General features: G+C 43.4%; 1 protein-coding gene across 3 annotated transcripts in view; it reads right to left on the bottom strand.

Moving 5' to 3' along the window:
* Positions 1-18,720, bottom strand: part of mthfr (methylenetetrahydrofolate reductase (NAD(P)H)) — a 94,335-nt gene that overhangs the window by 15,530 nt on the left and 60,085 nt on the right. For 2 of the 3 annotated variants that reach the window (XM_036133128.1, XM_036133130.1), the window contains 3 exons: positions 11,687-11,797; positions 11,035-11,228; positions 7,391-7,641 (listed from right to left, as the gene is read on the bottom strand). In XM_036133128.1, coding sequence (XP_035989021.1) covers positions 7,391-7,641; positions 11,035-11,228; positions 11,687-11,797 — 556 coding nt within the window. The remainder of the gene's footprint in view (positions 1-7,390; positions 7,642-11,034; positions 11,229-11,686; positions 11,798-18,720) is intronic. The other variant, XM_036133129.1, reaches the window with a different exon arrangement.

The raw sequence follows: 18,720 nt of genomic DNA, 5'->3' as shown, positions 1-18,720 counted from the left end.
GGCTGGACAATAATCACTCTCTATGGGAGAGGTCCCAGATGGATGTGAGTGAAGCTAGGCGGAGCGAAATTCAGCTGGCTAGGGTCAGGTTAAGTCAGAAGGCCCGGTGGTGCCAATTGTCACCCAGGCCCAATTCTGTCAGTCTGCCCCAGAGCAGCTCTGGCTACAATGTAGCTTACCACTGTCAGCACGAGAATGCGTGAATTAATTGGTGGGTAAATACCTGAATGACAAGTGTGTAAAGTACTTTGGGGTCGTTGGACTTGATTAAGTGCTATATGTCAGGGTTTTGTTTACCGATGAACTCAGGACGCACACACGGAACTAAAAGTTTGAGTCTTTATTGAAAGAAGTATGCTGGGTGATGAGTGATGAAGACCGGAGGTTCAGGACTGCAGAAAGTCAGGGATGTAGATGATGGCAGGAGCTGACGGCCCGGAGACAGAGAGTCCACACTTGCTAGGTGCTGCTCGGCTAGCAGGCCTCATAGCACTCAGGTTAGCAGTTCATTGGAGACACCAGGGCACAGAGCTGAGCTTCACCAGGGCGGCTAGTCAGGTTAGCAGAACTTGAGAGACACCAGGGCACAGAGCAGAGCCTTTCCAGGATGGCTAGTCCAGTTAGCAGTTCTCTGGAGACACCAGGACACAGAGCAGAACCTCTCCAGGAACAAACAGTGAACGAACAGTCTTTAGAGTGACTGGCAGGACTAACCTTAACAACAGGAGCAAAACAAAGCTTCCAAGGCAAAACGGGGACTGGCATGGAGAGGTGTGGAATGATGACGGCCCAGTGCTGAACTGAAGGCAGAGGGAGGTTTAAATAGAGCACTTCACAGGTGGAACAAGGGTCTGGCTAATTGACTGGTAAATTGTTAACAGGTGTGACTGACTGCTGAGGAGGTGAAGTGAAAATGACAGAAAATAACTGATGACAATATAAACTAACAATAAATAAAGTCAAACCTAACCCACATGAGATGAAAAAATGAAAATAACAGAAAAACAAAGCCAAACCAAAACTCAACCATGACACTATACAAGTAAAGGCCATTTACCATTTAAAGTTCAAGTCAAACATTCTAAAGGCTGAGATAGGATCTGATTATCCAGTTGATCTTTGATTAAAATGTGCAGAATTTAATGGATGTATCACTAAAGGTTTTGCTACAACCAGAAGGTCTCAATGCATAATCTTTGCCTTGATAGAGATATAAGGCCCCAAGCAATTTATTATTGCAAGTTCAAGAGTAACTGGGAATTTTGCTATGCCTGAATCTATTACAATCTACCAAAAATAAATAAAATATTGTCCACTAAGTTAGGTGGTTGAACCCAGTGTTGGAACTCAGCAGAGATGCTCCAACTCAGGTTTTAAGTCTTTGAGGGGCAGGTCAAGGTCAAGCCTTAAGTTTAGGAGGATCATGTTCAAGTCAACTCTCGAGTATTTTGCCCCGATTCAGAGTGAAGTCTCAAGTCTTTAACGACTGAATAAAAATACTATAAAATCCACACCATCCAGTGCAGCCCTAACGGGACAATAGGTTTTAAAACTAATACTATTTTAGGCAGGGCAAGGCAAGTTTATAAAGCACTTTTCAGTAACAAGGCAATTCAAAGTGCGGTTTTAAACATAAATTACCACATGAACATTTACTAATTACCTTTTGATTTTTTTATATTTCTTAACAGCTATATTTTTATTATTTAACTTTTAATTTACCATCTAAAATTCTGCTGAAGGTTGTTTTATATAATCTTGAAATTTAATATAATTATTCATTCAAATGTAACATTTACCATACTAGAATTATAAATAGGCATTTATGCTCTAAGAAAAAGAATAACAAGAGATTAAAACCTGGTCATGTGAATTTCTGAATGAATCAAAATGCTTTTTGATCTGTGTATCCTTGTCTTCATATTGTCTACAACATTGTATATTCCACTAAAAAGATTTTTTTTCTAAACCCTGAGCTGGACAATTTTAATAAGCTGAGAAACAATTTTTAAAATACACATTTAAAACATTCATTGACTGTAAGATGTTAGTAAGATGTTAAAATTTTAATTAAATTATAAGATAATGAACAAGATATAAGTAAATAAATGAACAGGAAGTGCTTAATTTGATATTTTCTGCTCGACATGTCGTTATACTGTTGCAATTATCCATCCATTCATCGTCTTCCGCTTATCCGGGGTCGGGTCATGGGGGTAGCAGCTACAGTAGGGAGGCCCAGATGTCCCTCTCCCCGGTATTTATTAATAAAAATACACTTCCAAATATGGCATACATTGATAGAAAAAAGGTGACACTGAGATTTAAAAAAAAGGTCCATGGTCCCTCTGTCCGTCCGTTTTCTTCTGCTTATTCGGGGTCGGGTCGCGGGGGTAGCAGCTTCAGTAGGGAGACCCAGACGCCCCTCTCCCCGGCCACTTGGGCCAGCTCCTCCGGGGGAATCCCAAGGCGTTCCCTCCCCGGATGACTGAGCTCCTCACCCTATCTCTAAGGGAGAGCCCAGACACACTACGGAGAAAACTAATTTCAGCTGCTTGTATCCGAGATCTCGTTTTTTCGGTCACGACCCAAAGCTCATGACTAGTGATGGGTCCGGCAACACCGATGCGTCGGCGCATGTGTCGGTCTCATAGAGCGAAACCCGTGTCGATGTGTGTATTGCTACGGAAAAGTCACGTGACCGATACAGGAACTGTTTCGGTCACGTGACCAATACAGCACCTGTTTCGAACTGACTGACGCGCCAAACTGTTTCTGTTCCCTCTAAGCTGCACGCGTGTGCATTCGCGCACAGCAGCGCGCACAGCAGAGCTTATGCTGCGCAGTAAAGAAAATCCAAGCTGAACTGTAAACAAAATAACGGTTAATAATGGTTAATTTTTAACAATTTTGCAACTCTGGTGTGATGGTGTTGTACCACAGCTTCGCTCTGTGAGCGCCAGGTGCTGATCGGAGCGCACCACTGATGGATGGGTTCTGCTCTGCAACGCCTTTTTGGTTGGGCGGGTTGCGCTGTGCGTCTTTGTTCTGAGCGACGTTTCAGAAAAAAACGGCTGATCTACACTGAGTAGAAAGTTGCTACTCTGAGTAGTTTTTCCTCCCTTTGTCATACTCAGCATGTCCGATTTCAGAACAGATGATATCAGTCAGGTAACTAAACACAGCGCCCGATCAACCATTTGTAAAAAAAAAATAAAAAAGCCAGTCCACAAGCATCCTCCTTCACATTATTTATTGACTGTATCTAAAAAAAATCTAATATATGTTTAATTCAAATGAAAATATAAAATAATACAATGCAACATACAATGATTTAAATTGTATTGCGTATACTTGGTCATCAAATCAGTGTCAGTTAACTCTGTCAACCAGGTTGCCTGTAGTGATTTTTAAGGTCCAGCAGGTGTCAGTATTCAGTGACACAGTATCGGCACAGAGTTGCAATGTGTCGAAACGTTTCATGACGCCTCATCGACCCATCACTACTCATGACCATTGAAGAGGGTAGGAACGTAGATCGACCGGTAAATCCAGAGCTTTGTCTTTTGGCTCAGCTCTCTCTTCACCACAATGGATCGGTACAGTGCCCGCTTCACAGCAGACGCTGCACCAATCCGCCTGTCGACCTATATATACAAACCCACTTCTGGCCAGTCAAAAGATAGGAATACTTAAGGTAGATTAAAATAAAATGTATATGTTTACCTCAGTGGGACTTCTGACACTAGGAGGAGGATGCCAGGTTCTCAAAGGAAGGGCAGTATGAACTGGCTTGCAACCAGGTCATAGGTCATAAGTTGGTCATCCGTCATTGTGGATCGGTACTTGGACTTGATGATTTTCTTTTGAGAAAAGGCAGATTCAAACAAGTAGGTCGATCCAAAAAGTGCACAAGTCAAGTTCAAGGAACATCTTCTGAGATTGGGATACTTTTCCTCCGACAGCAGACTCCAGAACTCTCCTGTCATGCCAGGTGCTGCTCTGGATTGGATTCCAGTGTCACTTTTGCAATGCAAGAACCAGTTTCAGCACCAGAGTTGTCCAGATGAAAAGTGAGACTAATTTTGACACAATGTACCAAAAGGGAAACGCATGTATCTGGTAATAGGCTCAATGGATGAAAAGTCTGTAGATTGCCTCTCAAACTCTGCGAAGATGCTCTAAACCTTATGATGATATCATTCAAGGTCAAGCTGTGTGACATCTTGACCTAGACTTTGTAGTTCTGCCTGCATGCGAGGAAAGTTTCTCAGGTCCCTGTATAGCAGCCGACTTGAAAGTAATTTTAGCCTGCTTTTGAACGTGTTCACTGAGCTGATCATATGAATGATATTTTTGTCTTTACTTTGAAGCTACAGGTTAAGTTCATTGAGCAGGCCAATGAGATCAGTGAGAAATGACAAATCCAAGAGTCACAGCATCCTCCAACTTTGGATGTTCACTATGGCTTGACTGTTTCAAGTCCCTGATATCAGGCAACAACTAGGAATCTTTCCAAAAATGTACCTCTACTTAGCCATCTTACGTCTGTATGCAGCAGCAAGTCTGTGTGTTCTGCACAACCACCTTCCAGGTGAGCCCGGAATAACCTCCTCTGTAGACTCCTGGCCCGTACACTGCACACAATCTGCATGCCAACATCCGTCACGTTTTTCATGTTTAAAATCTTCCCACATAATGACTGCTGGTGGAGTATACAGTGATAGTTCCGGATATCCAGGAAAGATTCACTTTGCTTGCAGAATGTAATGAATCCACTGGTGTGGCCTGTCATCGCTTGAGCACCATCAGTTGTAATAGAAATGAGCTTGAAGAGGGCCATTTTTACAACCTCACCATCTTTGAAAGCCTTTTTATGCTTTGCAAGAACATTACTGACCCGGTGCGATGCAATAGTTGCAGCCTTATCCTTGGTGTTGGGTCAAGTGAAAAATGTCAAAGGATTAATGCTCAGCATCAAACAATGAATTAAAAATAAACTGACAAAAGACTGGCCCGAGATCGACTTGTCGATCGCGATTGACTGGTTGGGCATCTGGGCTCTAGACAATATAAAGGCGGTAAGAGAGCATTTGCTGTACTGTACATGATGATGTCAACATCCATAGCCTAAATGGTCATTTATAAGTCTGCTTGCATGATGCTATCTCCCCTCTGATTGCTGCACGTAGTGCTTCTCACCCTCCAGGCTGTTGCGTAAAACTGGAGAAGACATGCAGAGAAAAGGATGCATTGATCTGCACCAATGTGTTTCAAAGTCTTCCTATTTGCGCTGTGATCCAGGGGCCAATTTACCTTTTAATACTCCTCTATCCTCCTCCCAGAGCTGTGCAGACCGAGGCGCTGCTCCTCTCATGTTCAGTTTTCTGAACCTTTTGTCTCCATTTTCTCTCACTTTGCCAAATACAGCCATTTTACACAAGCAGGCAATTCCAGTAAAATGCTGACAGGTGCACATTTGTATCAAACGTAGTAAAATGACCAGTGTTATTGAGTAAACATAAGAAGCAAATCAAAATGATGAGGATGTAAATAAGGTATGTTCAAACATATTGATGCTTTGTGGCAATCATTTAATTTCATCATCACAAATGCAACACATTTCTTAATCCAGTGTAGCCAATCGGTTAAATTCTCTTATAGTACTAGGAGTGCAATTGTGTTGTTTTGTTTGTTTGTTTGTTGTACTATCAACCAATCACAGGTGTTAAGAAGACAGTGTCACACTTACCAATGGGGCCAACCACGCCTAAGATAAAAATTTCTGTCATCTCCTCACTCAGAGTTACTCTCAGCAATTATTTGTATCACTCTTAAGTTAAAACTGCTTGGCAGGAATTTTTAAGTTAGGAGCTCTCTGAGAGGACTCAGAATCTTTGCGAAAAAGGCACAAGAGTCTAAGTCAATTCCATAGGTCACAACTCCAAGTTCTTAGACTTTTCAATTGTTTAGAGGTGTTGGTAAGAAGATGAACAGGCAGCTCTCCCTGTGGCTGCTGGCAGAGACCAAAGCATTCTCAATTGTTGTTTGAACCACTCAAAAGAAATTAGGAACATGATTACCACTGATTCTAATAAGAGAACATTTCCAGACAACTATGATTTTGATGTAACATTTTCCAAACATTGAATCACTGTGTGGTAAGTAAAACAATATGTGTTCACAACCCAGAACTAGGTGTGTTGGCTTAGGGCAGTGGTTTTCACATGTTTTCTGTCGCAGCCCCCCTTTGGGTAAGAAAACCATTTCAGGCTCCACCATCCCAACAAAATTGTTGAAAAATGTAGCTTTTTTTAAAAAATTCTGAAATTTATCCAGAATCCCTTTTTAAATTTCATAATATACAACAATAGTTTCTAACAACTAGAATGTTTCAACATTGCCACACTTTTTTTAGCTACCGTATTTTTCAGACTATAGGTCACACTTATTTTCATAGTTTGACCAATCCTGCGACTTATATACAGGTGTGACTTATATATCAAATTTAAACAGTAATTAATTTTAACCAGTATGAACCAAGTAGTAAACATTACCATCTATAGCCACAAAAGTGCTCGCAAGGCTCGTGAAAACTATCCTGCTCTTGTATCGCTTAAAAATTAATTGAAACAACAAAGACTGAGCACATGTTTGTATGTTGTTTCGCTGTTTCAGTATGCATTCACACAGGGGAGCGTTGCGGGTTGCAGCTCAAAGGACCCACACCACGACAAAACCCTATAATCCATCACTGGATGGAATTGCTAATTTACCCCATTCATCCTCCCAGGTATGTTCAATGTTATTCAACAGGTTATGGATACTGCTGAGTAATTTAATAAATTGGCTTACCAGATTAAATGTCAGTTTTTTGTCTTGGATTGTGTGAGATAAATGTCTAAAGAAATGCGTATAGTCCAGTGCGACATATTTTCCTCTCTATGATGCATTTTTTGACTTATGCAACTTGTATTACGGAGCGACTTGTATTCTGAAAAATACAGTATATAATATTGATAACAATATGAATGGCTTTTAGCCCAACTCGTACCTGCAGTCAACTTCTAACTAGCTCTGGATCTCATTTGGCAAAAATAATATTCAGCATTCATTATTAAACTTTTAATGTGTTTTTACTGTGTTTTTAAGGTCTGACTGAGGTTAAGACCTGGAACTAACAGGCTAAGCGACAAAGCTATGCTGCGTCATTTGGGTGCTGTTGTCACCCCTATCTGAGTTAGAAGGCCTGCATTTTCTGGACAACAAAAGCCAAGGATGTTAGGCACCCCCACATCAATACCTTTACATCCCCCCTATTTGAGAAACACTGGCTTAGGGAATTGAATCTCTTTGGATAGTTCCCATCACCAGTGGATTTTGGACTGACCTGGGGTCTTCTATCCACAGGCCCAGCTGTCGGAGGACCTCCACTGTTGCAACTTCTCGATTCAGTGTGTAGAAGTGAAGGCCTGGTACCTTTCCACTGTCCAGCAGGACGCGACTCATCTCCACTGCCTGATGAATTCCATAGTTCCGGATAGCAGCGTCATTATCTTTGATGGGTTCAATGACTTTGGTGATCTCCTCTGGTACTTCAAGTTTAGACAGCTTGACAAGCTGACGTAAAGACTGGTAACCCTGGAAAATAAACAATCTATGTGAATTTATTACATTTCCATCTCCAAATCAAACTACTAGTGCACAAGACATTTCTTCTTTGAGGCAAAACATACATATCATTAAGCAATACAAAGAATGTGTCTCATTGTAAATAAATACATCACTTGGAATAAATGGCTTGTAATTGTTTATCAAGTTCGCCAACCCCAAAGCGCTTTACATTACCGTCGGTCATTCACCCATTCACACCCTGACTGTGGTGAGCCAGAAGTGAGGCTGCCATTCATCAGCACCACTGGACCCTCTGACCACTGGCAGCAAGCAATACGAGTGAACTGTCTTGCCCAAGGACACAACGACTGAGATGATCAGAGTGGGCAACCTCATTAACTCTTGCACCACCGTCGCCCCCAAACCCTGTCTGACTGAAACCTGATATAAACCCTTGGGCTACTTCTCCTTAAACCAGACCAAACTTCCCAGATTTACTTGCATCGAAAGAAACTCCTATTGGGATTTTAGCCAAATTAAATAAAATCAAATGTTTCTAATGCTATAAAAAGCAACAGGCACCAAGGGACTGCCGCACACAGCAGGGTGCCTACTGAAACTATAAGGCCTAGTCCTCCGGACTCATCTTCTTCGTGAACCTCATGAGGAGAAGGTCTACACAGGAGGGACAAAGCAACTATGGGCCCAAATGGAATTTGGAGACCCGCAACCACATGGGCACAGGCTAGAATCAAAGCCAAGTACAGCTTGCATTCTGTGAGGTCAATTTCAAAACCTATGCAGGCGACCACCGCAGAAATAGTCTGTTTGTAATCTTTTTAAGGTGTGCAGGAGAAAGCTGACCTGGGAGACAAGCCACATATCTGGGGGCCCCGCAGCCCACCGGAAACCTGCATAAAGCTCACCCAGGCCCGGTTCCCAAACGAGGGCTTTCACCCTGAGAGCCAGTTCCTCCCCGCCGGCTCGAACTGCTTTCAATAGGATGCCCCAAAGTCAACCGAATGGACAACAGGGGCAGAGGTTTGGCAGAGATAAACATAGAAAGTAAGGATGGGATTAATGATTTAAAATGGTTTGCTTTTAATGTGTTTTTTGCTACTAACTCTAGTAAATGTAATTACGGTTTGCTTAACCCTTTAATCCCACCCATACCAGTACCGCTATGGCCGCTAGGGGTGGGTTTTTGCCCTTTCTTATCCAGCTTTAAGATTAGGTTAAAAACTTTGACTTTTTTTTCTAAAAGTCACACAATATTTTTGGTTTTACAGCACTTTAAACACAGGAAATGCCATTTAAACGTCTATCAAAAATTGCTGACTCTCTCAGATATGCTATGCCCCACACCCCATGGCTGGTATCGCTGGAAACTAGAGACTCTAGCTTTTTCAATAAGGTATAGCATGTGTAACAGAGACTGTAAGACTTCCAGCCACGGCTGCTTTGCGCACGTGTTGCTTTGCGCATGCAGCAGACGCAGGCGGCATGTTGTTTTAGTATATCTCTTTGGCGGTGTGGATTTTTTCGAAAATATCTGCAGTCATGATGGCACAGAAAAGGAAATTTAACATTCAGGAGGCTTTGGATGAAATTATAAGGGAGAGTGATGCTGAGATATTAGAATCTTTTGACTCAGTTGATTCTGGACCTGGTTCCTGAATAAGTTATGTGGTTACCTTTTATTGCTAGCATCTTTACCTTACATATCGACTGTATATAGAATTGGGCTGAGACAACTGCCATGTGGGACTCCATGCTTTATAGTTTCACTGTAGCAGCCGTTATAATAGACCAGTTGTCTCCTTTCACCAAGACAACTACTGATAAACTCTAATGCTGATTGTACAAAATCATAGGATTCAAGTTTCTTCAACAAAATCTTATAATCAATAATGTCAAAAGTTGATGAGAAATCAAGAAACAACCCCAATTACATTTTTATTTTCTATTTCCCATAACCAGTCATTTGTCATTTGAGGTAGCAGGTAGCAGATGCAGTAAGATATTTTTCACTGTAAGCATGTTGATAACTCTTTGTATATTTTCCAAGCTCACAGGAACTTATTTTTATTAAAACACTGATTAATGATATCATTTACATCCTGTGCAATAACTGAGGCTATAGGTTTTAATAATCGCCCGTCTAGGTAATCTATCCCAGGAGTTTTTTGTTTTTTTTTTGTCAATCAATAGTAATTCAACTTTTGATATACTTACATTTTGAAAAATAAAATAGCATTTTTTATTACTCATCATTTAATGTATTAATGGAATTTATACATTTTCTTTATTCAATGTGTTTCTGTAGAAATCAATCTTGTTAAGAAAATAATTATTTAAATGATTGGCGATATGATATGATTTAGTTAGGAATCCACTGTTTTCAAGTAAGAGGAAGTAAATGTGTTGCCTTTCAGTAAAGTATTTCTCTTGACAGTATATTTTTCTTCTTCGTCTTGTTTAATCACAAAGTTTCTCAGTATACAATATGTAATCCAGTCTGACTCAAGTCCAGACCCAAGAAAAAGCAGTCAGTTTAGCTTGGTCTCTTTTAGCCAGAGCCTAATCGGGCACTGGGTTAACCAGCAAGTTCCATCCCCCTGTAGCTGATTGGTCAGTTCATTTATGTAAATAAGTGATTGGTTTATTTTTTTTTTTTTTCTGGATTGTACTTCTTATTTAAAGATAACTGATGTGATTTGTAAAGACCCTGAAGAACGCCACAAGCTGAAACGTGCAAATAAAGTCTGCTCCATATACTGAAGTTTTCATCTTTAATAAAAAGGCCACAATTTTTCTCGTTATTCCAACAAAGTAAAATCTATGCCAGATGTTTTTAAGTGGCTGTAACAGTGTTAGAATTTGTCAGATAATCTAACTAGAAAATTGAGAACAAATGATCACAGAACCTTACAGTTCAGTGAACATTTCTGCTGTACTAATAATTGCTTAAAAGACGTCAAAATTAAATACTACATAATGTTCTGCAAACATTGTCTGCAAACGTTCACTGAAAGTTCATGTTGACATTCAGAGTCCAATTCCTGAAAATTAGCCCTTGACATAATACCCAGCCCCCCCCTCCCTTCAGCAAACTTTACATTAGGCACAATGCAGTCAGATAAGTGTTATTCTTCTAGCAACTGCCAAATCCAGAAAGACAGACAGAGAGGCATGGCTTGTCTTTACAGAGGACATGTCTAGGGATGCTGCGGCTCACTGGGAAGAGCAGTAATTAAACTCCAGCTTCCATCCCGCACACTTAACCCCAACCATCCTAACCCTTCAACACTCCCGGGGCAGTTTGAAAGTCCTTTCCCCAGACCAAATCCTTTTATCTGGGCAAGTGTGGATCCGGGAAATTAAAATTACTTAATTAAAAATGTATACAGATTTTCATACCTGAATGGGGAAGATTCCAGGCAGGATGGGACATGTGATGCCAATCGCCCTGCAGTCATCCAAGAACTTCAGGAATGTGTCAGCCCTGAAGAATAATTGCGTGATGACAAAGTCTGCCCCAGCATCCACTTTCTCCTTTAGGTGCCAGAGATCCTGCTGGTAGCTTTCTGCCTCAGGGTGGCCTGTTGGATAACCTGCACACAAATTCTAATTGTAGTAACTTGAAAAACGGATCAACTGAGTGATTACAACAGTTTAAAGGATGAAGGCATGGTGGGAAGCATGACCCTCAGCTCTCAATGTTGCGGCAGTTCGAAGGACAATTCTTAGATCAAGTTGATTACAAATGACTGCAGATACAAATTAGCCTATGCTATAATCTGATGCATCCCATCAAATGGTGACATTTATGTTTGAGCTGTACACTGTCCCCTTTTAAATGAAGTTACTATCATTATTATTATTAATCCTTATAATTAATCAAATGTGTTATTTATTGGTATGGAAATGCTAATAACCATTAAGAAAGCAGTATAACTGAAATTTAAACCACTTGAACACCCTCACAAAGCATGATAAAATCAAAAAAGGTATAATTTAGTCAGTATGAAAATGACTTCATGCTCAGATTGGTTACATCGTTCTTTTATACCAGCAACACAGATGTCAAAGTATTCATCAAACTCTGATCGAATGTGTTTAACAAGGTCAATGGCATAGCTGAAGCCTCCTTCCTCTTCCTCCCAGTCATCTCCCACTGGATCTGTGGAGACATATGAAAATTAATTTCATATGTTATTTAATGTCAGCCATGTTTGATGATCTGTCAAAATATTTTTTTCACCAATTCTTGGTAATTTAGATAGAATGTAATTCTTTTTTTGTGAAAATACAGAATCTGAAGGTATATCGTCATACACAAATGTCTTGACTTTTTAGCAATGTACCAGTGCAACCTTCCAGTTTTATGTGTATGCTTTTTAGTACCAATTTACAATGAGGCTCTCCTTGTAGATGGCTAATAAATAGTTTATAGATATCTGTTGAGAAGGACAAGATGTTATCCAAATAGATGCCTAAGGCACCGACGAGACACTGTGGCCATCAAGTGGGTGATGGCATCCCTTGGGTTCTCAAGTGGGTGCCCTCCTTCTTGGGTGTTTCGCTGATAGGCCCACGACACCTCCAGAGGGTTCAGCAGTGAATCCCAGCGTCCCAGGTTCACTCCCATCAACCATCACACACTTGAGCCCCAGGCCAGGTCCTTCCTCTTGGTCCACAGCCACTGGCTCCCCTAGTCAGCGGCCTTGGAAAGGTCCTTGATTGCCTGCCTGCCTATGGGCCTTCCCTCGCACCCCCATCTCCCTGAGTAGCCTGTATGTTGAGCTGGCTATGAATCCCCTGCAGCCTACTTCCACCAGGTGTACCTTCACGTTCCACCCTTGTTGTTGAGCTTCTGCTGAAAGATTGGTGTATCTCAGCTTCTTCCGCTCAAAGGCTTCCTCTATGGCACCCTCCCAGGGTACCGTGAGCTCAATGATGTACACCAGCTTGAGTGAGGAAGACCACAGAATGAGGTCTGGACGCAGGTTGGTGGATGCAATTTCCGATGGAAAGCACAGCTTTTTGTCCAGGTCTGACAGCATTTTCCAGTCCTGTGCTCTGGCCAATGTCAGCCCTGCTGGTGATGGTGAAGCTGGCTTGACCCTCTCAAACAAAAAGTGTTGGCTGCTGGTGGGATGGAGGCAGGGGGAACGCATTTGCACTCATCCGCTGGCATTCCAGCACTGCTGCAAGACTTCTGAGCACCTGGTTGTGTCGCCAGGTGTAGCGACCTTGGGTAAGGCTGGTCTTGCATCCCACTAAGATGTGCTTTAGTGTTGCTGGGCTTGGGCACAAGGAGCACGTGGGGTCGTCGCCATCCCATTGGCTTAGGTTTGCAGGTGACGGTAAAACATCATAAGTAGCTCTGATGGTAAAGCTTGCCCTGAATGCCTCCATCTCCCATAGATCTTTCCAGGAGAGCTTTCTTTTCTCAACTCCTTCCCATGCCATCCACTGCCCTTGCTTCGCCTGTGCCACGGCTTTTGTGCGCCTTGCTGCTTCCTCTTCCCACCGTAACTCTTGGACCACCAGCTTGCGCTTCTGAGCTGGATTGGCCTTGCTCCAAGTTGGTCTGCGAGTACCAAGGCCAAGACCACTCCTCCCCTCCTGAACATGTCCCACGATGTCCCGGTGTCAGGTTGCTGCCTTTGCCTGCTCTGTAGCAGCTAGCGGGGTCCACTTCCTCCCAGTGGCCAAGATGGGTGCTGCTTGGGACACAAGTGGGTCCCTGGAGTCTTGGAGCGTCATTTCCAGTCTAACCTTGGCACACTTGTACTCCTCTGCCCGGCTAGTGATGGGAAGTTCCAGCATTCCTCTGCCATAAAGCCCAATGCTACTGAGGCACCGGGGAAGGCCAAGCCTCTTCCTGGCATAGGGTAGTTCATTGTTATTGTTTTGATGCGGGTTTTTCGCGCATGCGCGCCGGGCTGGTAGGCAAAAGGCGAACACAATGGCGGACGCAAACAGAGAAACTGACGAGTTCTCCACGTATTTTTCTTCTTTAGATAACGTATAACAAGATCGTTTTAAGAGTAAGTTGATGGTTGATGGTATCAGATTGCCAGATCCACACAGCAAAAGCCTGAAGGGACGGAGCGAGTCTGTGAAATGCTGGCCAAGGGTTCCGTACTGCGACATACAGCTGCCTTATAAACACGGCAGGCCAGTACAGATGAGAGAGCATGAAAGCCATGAAACCACTGGACGGCTACAATTATTTTATATCGGGGAAAAAGGCTCCAGCAACGCCCGCGACGCCATGAGGGATTAAGCGGTCAGAAAATGGATGGATGGATGGATGGATGTTGTTCACACATGTTTGTGCAACAGCACAAAGCGGCGTTGGACACAGGCCGCGTTTCAGCAGAGGCCTGGTAGGTTAAAAAAAACATTTTTCACTACGGATTATTTAGGTGTTTTTGTCTTGTTCAAATGGGTGGCGGTGTCGGCGACATTGCAGCGTAAACACATAAGTACTAGCGCCCGTGAACGGGGGCATAATAGCAGCAGCAGCAGCTTCTCCGGCCCATGTAGTGTTTACGCAGCAGCCGCTGGCTTCTGCTGCCGCAGCCCGTGAACGGGCGGAGCAGCGGCTGCTGCTGCTTCAGACAACGGCGGCTGCTGCTGCCGCTTCTCCGGCCCGTGTAGCGATCGCCACCTCCCCTCCGCAGCTATTTAAGTAGAACAATGACTAGAGCAGAATTAAGTTGTATTTACCGGAGATGAAGTGTAGACTGCAAATTCTGTTGTTGTATGATGGCTCCCCCGGTCCATTGGGAGGGTCTGCCTGCGCTCTTTTCATTGAAAATATCCATTTCTTTCTTCTTTCTTCCTCCTTCGGTAAACGACAGAACCGTACATCCAACGATTTGGAATGCCTCTCTGTGCAACCGGGAGCACAAGTCGTAGGCATTGTTTAGATTCCAAAAATAAACAAACTAAAAGTACGCTCTAAATCACCCATTTTGTAATTAAGTAGACGAGGGCAGCTCTGTTTTTGCCTACCCGCGGGACCCGGATGCAGCGCTGACGTCACGCGTGAACTACCCTATAGGCGTTGACCAGCCTCTCCAATTTTGAGAGTGGAACCTCGTAGAGGGTTAGTGGCCAGAGGAGACGTGGTAGGAGTCCATACTGCATACACCAGAGCTTGAGCTTGCCAGGAAGCAAGGTTCTGTCGATGTTCTCTAGGTCACTGGCTATGTCCTTCCTGAGCTGCTCTACTTGCTGTTTGTCTTTGAGGGAGGCATCATACCATCGACCCAGGCTCTTCACAGGCTTCTTGGTGACCGTTGGAATGGGTTCATCACCAATGTGGAAGCAGTGGTCTGACAGCCTCCACTTGACGATGGAGATGCTTCTGGACTTGCTTGGCTTGATCTTCATGTGAGCCAGCTCGATGTTCTCTTGAAGTTTTCCCAGTAGCCATACTGTGCAAGCCTTGGCCACAGTAAGTGTGGTGGGGTCATCTATGTAAGCCCTGACTGGGAGCAGCCTCAGCCCAGGTCTTATTCGCTGTCCGCCTACCACCCATCGAGATGCCCGTATTATTACCTCCATGACCAGGGTGAATTCCAGGGGGGAGATGGTGCAACCGGCCATGATTCCCACTTCCAGATGTTGCCATGTTGTGGTGTACTCTGCTGTCGTCACACAGAACTGGACATCCTGGAAGTAGGCCTTGACCAGGGCTAAAAGGGCTGATGGGACTCTGAAGTAATCAAATCCTGTCCACAGGAGGTCATGAGGGACTGAGCCAAAAGCATTTGCAAGGTCAAGGAATACTACGTGGAGATCTGTCCCCTCCTTCCTGGCGAGCTGGATTTGATGCCAAATTGTTCTGCCGTGCTCCACACATCCTGAGAAGCCTGAGATGCCTGCTTTCTGGATTGATGTGTTAATCAGGTGGTTTCTTTGCAGGTAACTTGCTAACCGATGAGCAACCCCGCTGAAAACGATTTTCCCCTCGACATTCAGAAGGCTGATCTGGCGGAACCGGTCGATTTCTGAGGAGCCCTTTTCCTTGGGGATAAGGATCCCTCCAGCTCTCCGCCAAGATGTTGGAATCTCCTTTTTCCACACAATCTTCATCAGCTTCCAGAGGAATTGAAGGACACCTGGTGCAATTTTGTAGAGTCTGTATGGAACTCCATTGGGGCCTGGCGCTGACGCAGCCCTTGCTCTACGCACAGTATTTTCTACTTCACTCCACCTGGGTGGACTGATATCCAGCTCATGCGCTAGTGTGTTAAGGGGTGGCATGTCAGGTGGGAGTGTAACCTTTTCCTGGTGTCAATCATCTGTGCAAGTTCTTTTCAGGTGTTCTTCTAAGACAGCCTTTGACACAGAGAGACTTCCACTCTTCTCCTTTGTGAGGAGACTCTTCACAAATTTGAAGGGGTCTTTGTAGAAGCGCGATCTTGCTTGCTCTTTTCTTCTGCGCTTCTTCAAGAGATTTTCTGCTCTTCTCAGAGCCACAAGCCTGTCCTTGATCTCTTCCTGCAGTACGTTTATTCCATCCTTTTCCTCCTCCATGGCCTTCATCCACTGATTCTTCAGCTGCCTCCTCTCCTTCACTAGCCTGTCTATCTCCGTCTGCCTTCGGGACTTGGTGGAGATTGTCGGAGTAGATCGTTTGCCTTCGACGATTCCGAACCGCTCCGATCCATAGTCATAGATCAGGTTGCCCATTCTTTCCAGCTTCTTCAGGGTGGTGCCTCTGACCGCTTGTAAGATGTTGCAGAGATCAGTGTTGACCTCCCTCCATAGTTTTTTGTCGCAGGATTTTGGCCACTTGACTAACGGCCTTCTCCCCGAGATCTTCTTCTCTGTTGGGGGGTGTGATGTGCTGGTTTCAGGTTGCTCTGCAGTGCCTTGTTCTTCCTCCTCAGGGGCTGGGGTGTTGATGTCCTGCAGTCTGTGGTGTGCATCCTGCTGTAGAACTTCAGTCGACTGACTTGGTCTGCTTCTCAAGAAGTAGTAATCGATGCAACTTCCCCGTTGACCCTTGGTTAGGCACTTCCTCTTACCCTGATGTGTTATTAATTAATCTGTAACCACTTTACAACTCATTCATAAGGCAACCAAGAGACAAAACTGACCGGTTCCCAAATAGTGAGTCGAATCTGTTCAACTATACATTTCATCTAGAGTTGCCTGTATTAAACATTTCAGACTAAGTTACTACCTTGTAAGCACAAACCGGCCAGTTTTGTCTCTTGGTTGGCCTTAAATAATAAATAATAAACATTTATGAATGAGCTATAAAGTGTTTACAGATAAAGTGTTTACAGATTAATTTATAACATTTATAAACTAATTATCAGCCATTTATAAGGGGAGCCTTATTGTAAAATGTTAACCTTTTTAATAAAATAGGCATTTGTCCAGTTATTTTGTTTCTGTCACTACAGTCAGATAAAATACAAAGCTAATAGTGTTTTTATTAATATTGTCTAAAATGTATTTTGAGTTTTGAGACAGTGGTGCAGGAGCTAGGGAGTTCCACCTGTAACCGGTGTGTTGCCCTTTCGAACCCCAGCTGTGACCGTCTCAATCATTGTGTCCTTGGGCAAGACACTTGACCCGCTCTACCTGCTGGCACTGGACAGATGGTCCAGTGGCACCGATTGTATGGCAGCCTTATTTGTGTCAGTCTGCTCCAGGAAAGCTGTGGCTCTAATGTAGCATGTCAGCGTGTGAATGAATGGGTGAATGTATTGTAAAGCGCTTTGGGGTCCTCAGTATTTATTATCTGGGATTCTCAGTACACATACATGCTGTTAAATTTTTAGTTTTAATACTTGATCCATTTCAATGACAGAAGAGAAACATTTCAACAAAGAAGAACCCGTCCAGAGGTCCTATTCAATTTCTTTTATTTGTATTTTTTACACTGTTTCAACAGTACTCCTTTAAAAGGGATCTAGTCACGTATTGTGACCATAAAAAGAAAAAAAACATATATTCATCTTCAAATAAAACAATATACACCAAACATTTGTCCTGATATCATTTACTTAGTACTTGTTGAGCCTGAAAAGAGCTTTGCGCAGGGCCCAATCACTATACATAAAAATAAACATTGTTGCGCCATCCCCCATCCGGAAAAAAAGAAGATAACGACAATTGACACAGCTACTTTAAGAGCCAGTACACTTTCCTGCAATGCCCAGTGGCAATGTCCACTGCCACCCTAAAAGAAACCCAGTTGCTAGCTAGGAATTCAAGCTACAGTTAACAGCATACCGCACATTATAAGTGTGAACCTCTTATGCCCAGCAACATTGAATGCAACACAAGGTAAACCGATACTAGCTGAAAGGCATAAGTAAAAACACCAGAAGAGCCAAACACCAGCTGCTGGTTGACAGAACAGTCATCCTAGACTGTAAAAGCAGACAAACAAACCTGTGCGCTGCCAGGATTGATTTCAAGAAAGCTTATGAATCAATGCCACACACATGGATCCTGGAATGCCTGAAGCTGTACAAGGTCAACAGTACTCTGAGAGCCTTAACTGCAAACTCCATGAGCTGTAGAAAACCTCCCTTGAGGCCAACTTCAAACCAATTGAACAAATATCCATCAAATGTGGAATATACCAAGGAGATGCTCTGTCCCCTCTACAGTTCTTCATAGTCCTGAACCCCCTCAGCCAAATGATCAACAAGTCCCGGCTATGGATACCCACTCAAAAATGGGACCACTATCAGCCACCTCCTGTAGATGGACGACATAAAGCTGTACGCTAAGAGTGAGAGAGACATTGATCCACACCACCAGGATCTAAAGCAGGGACATTGGAATGTCATTTGGGCTGGAGAAATGTGGCCGGATGGTGACAAAGAGAGGGCAGGTAATCCACACAGAGGGGATTGCACTCCCAGAAGGGAGAATAGCAGATGTCAAAGAGAGCTATAAGTGTCTTGGAATACAACTAGCAAATGGCAACCACGAAGAGGCCACAACAAAGCAGCAACGGCCAAATACCTTCAGGGATTAGATTCACGTAGCGGTCCCGAAGCAGTACCCGCGCAGCAGGGTAACCAGGCCGGCTGGGTGACAATACACAGGAATTAT

The sequence above is a fragment of the Fundulus heteroclitus genome, unplaced genomic scaffold (genome assembly GCF_011125445.2).
Source record: "Fundulus heteroclitus isolate FHET01 unplaced genomic scaffold, MU-UCD_Fhet_4.1 scaffold_58, whole genome shotgun sequence".
Classification (NCBI taxonomy): domain Eukaryota; kingdom Metazoa; phylum Chordata; class Actinopteri; order Cyprinodontiformes; family Fundulidae; genus Fundulus; species Fundulus heteroclitus.
This window is presented reverse-complemented; position numbering and strand designations above follow the sequence as displayed.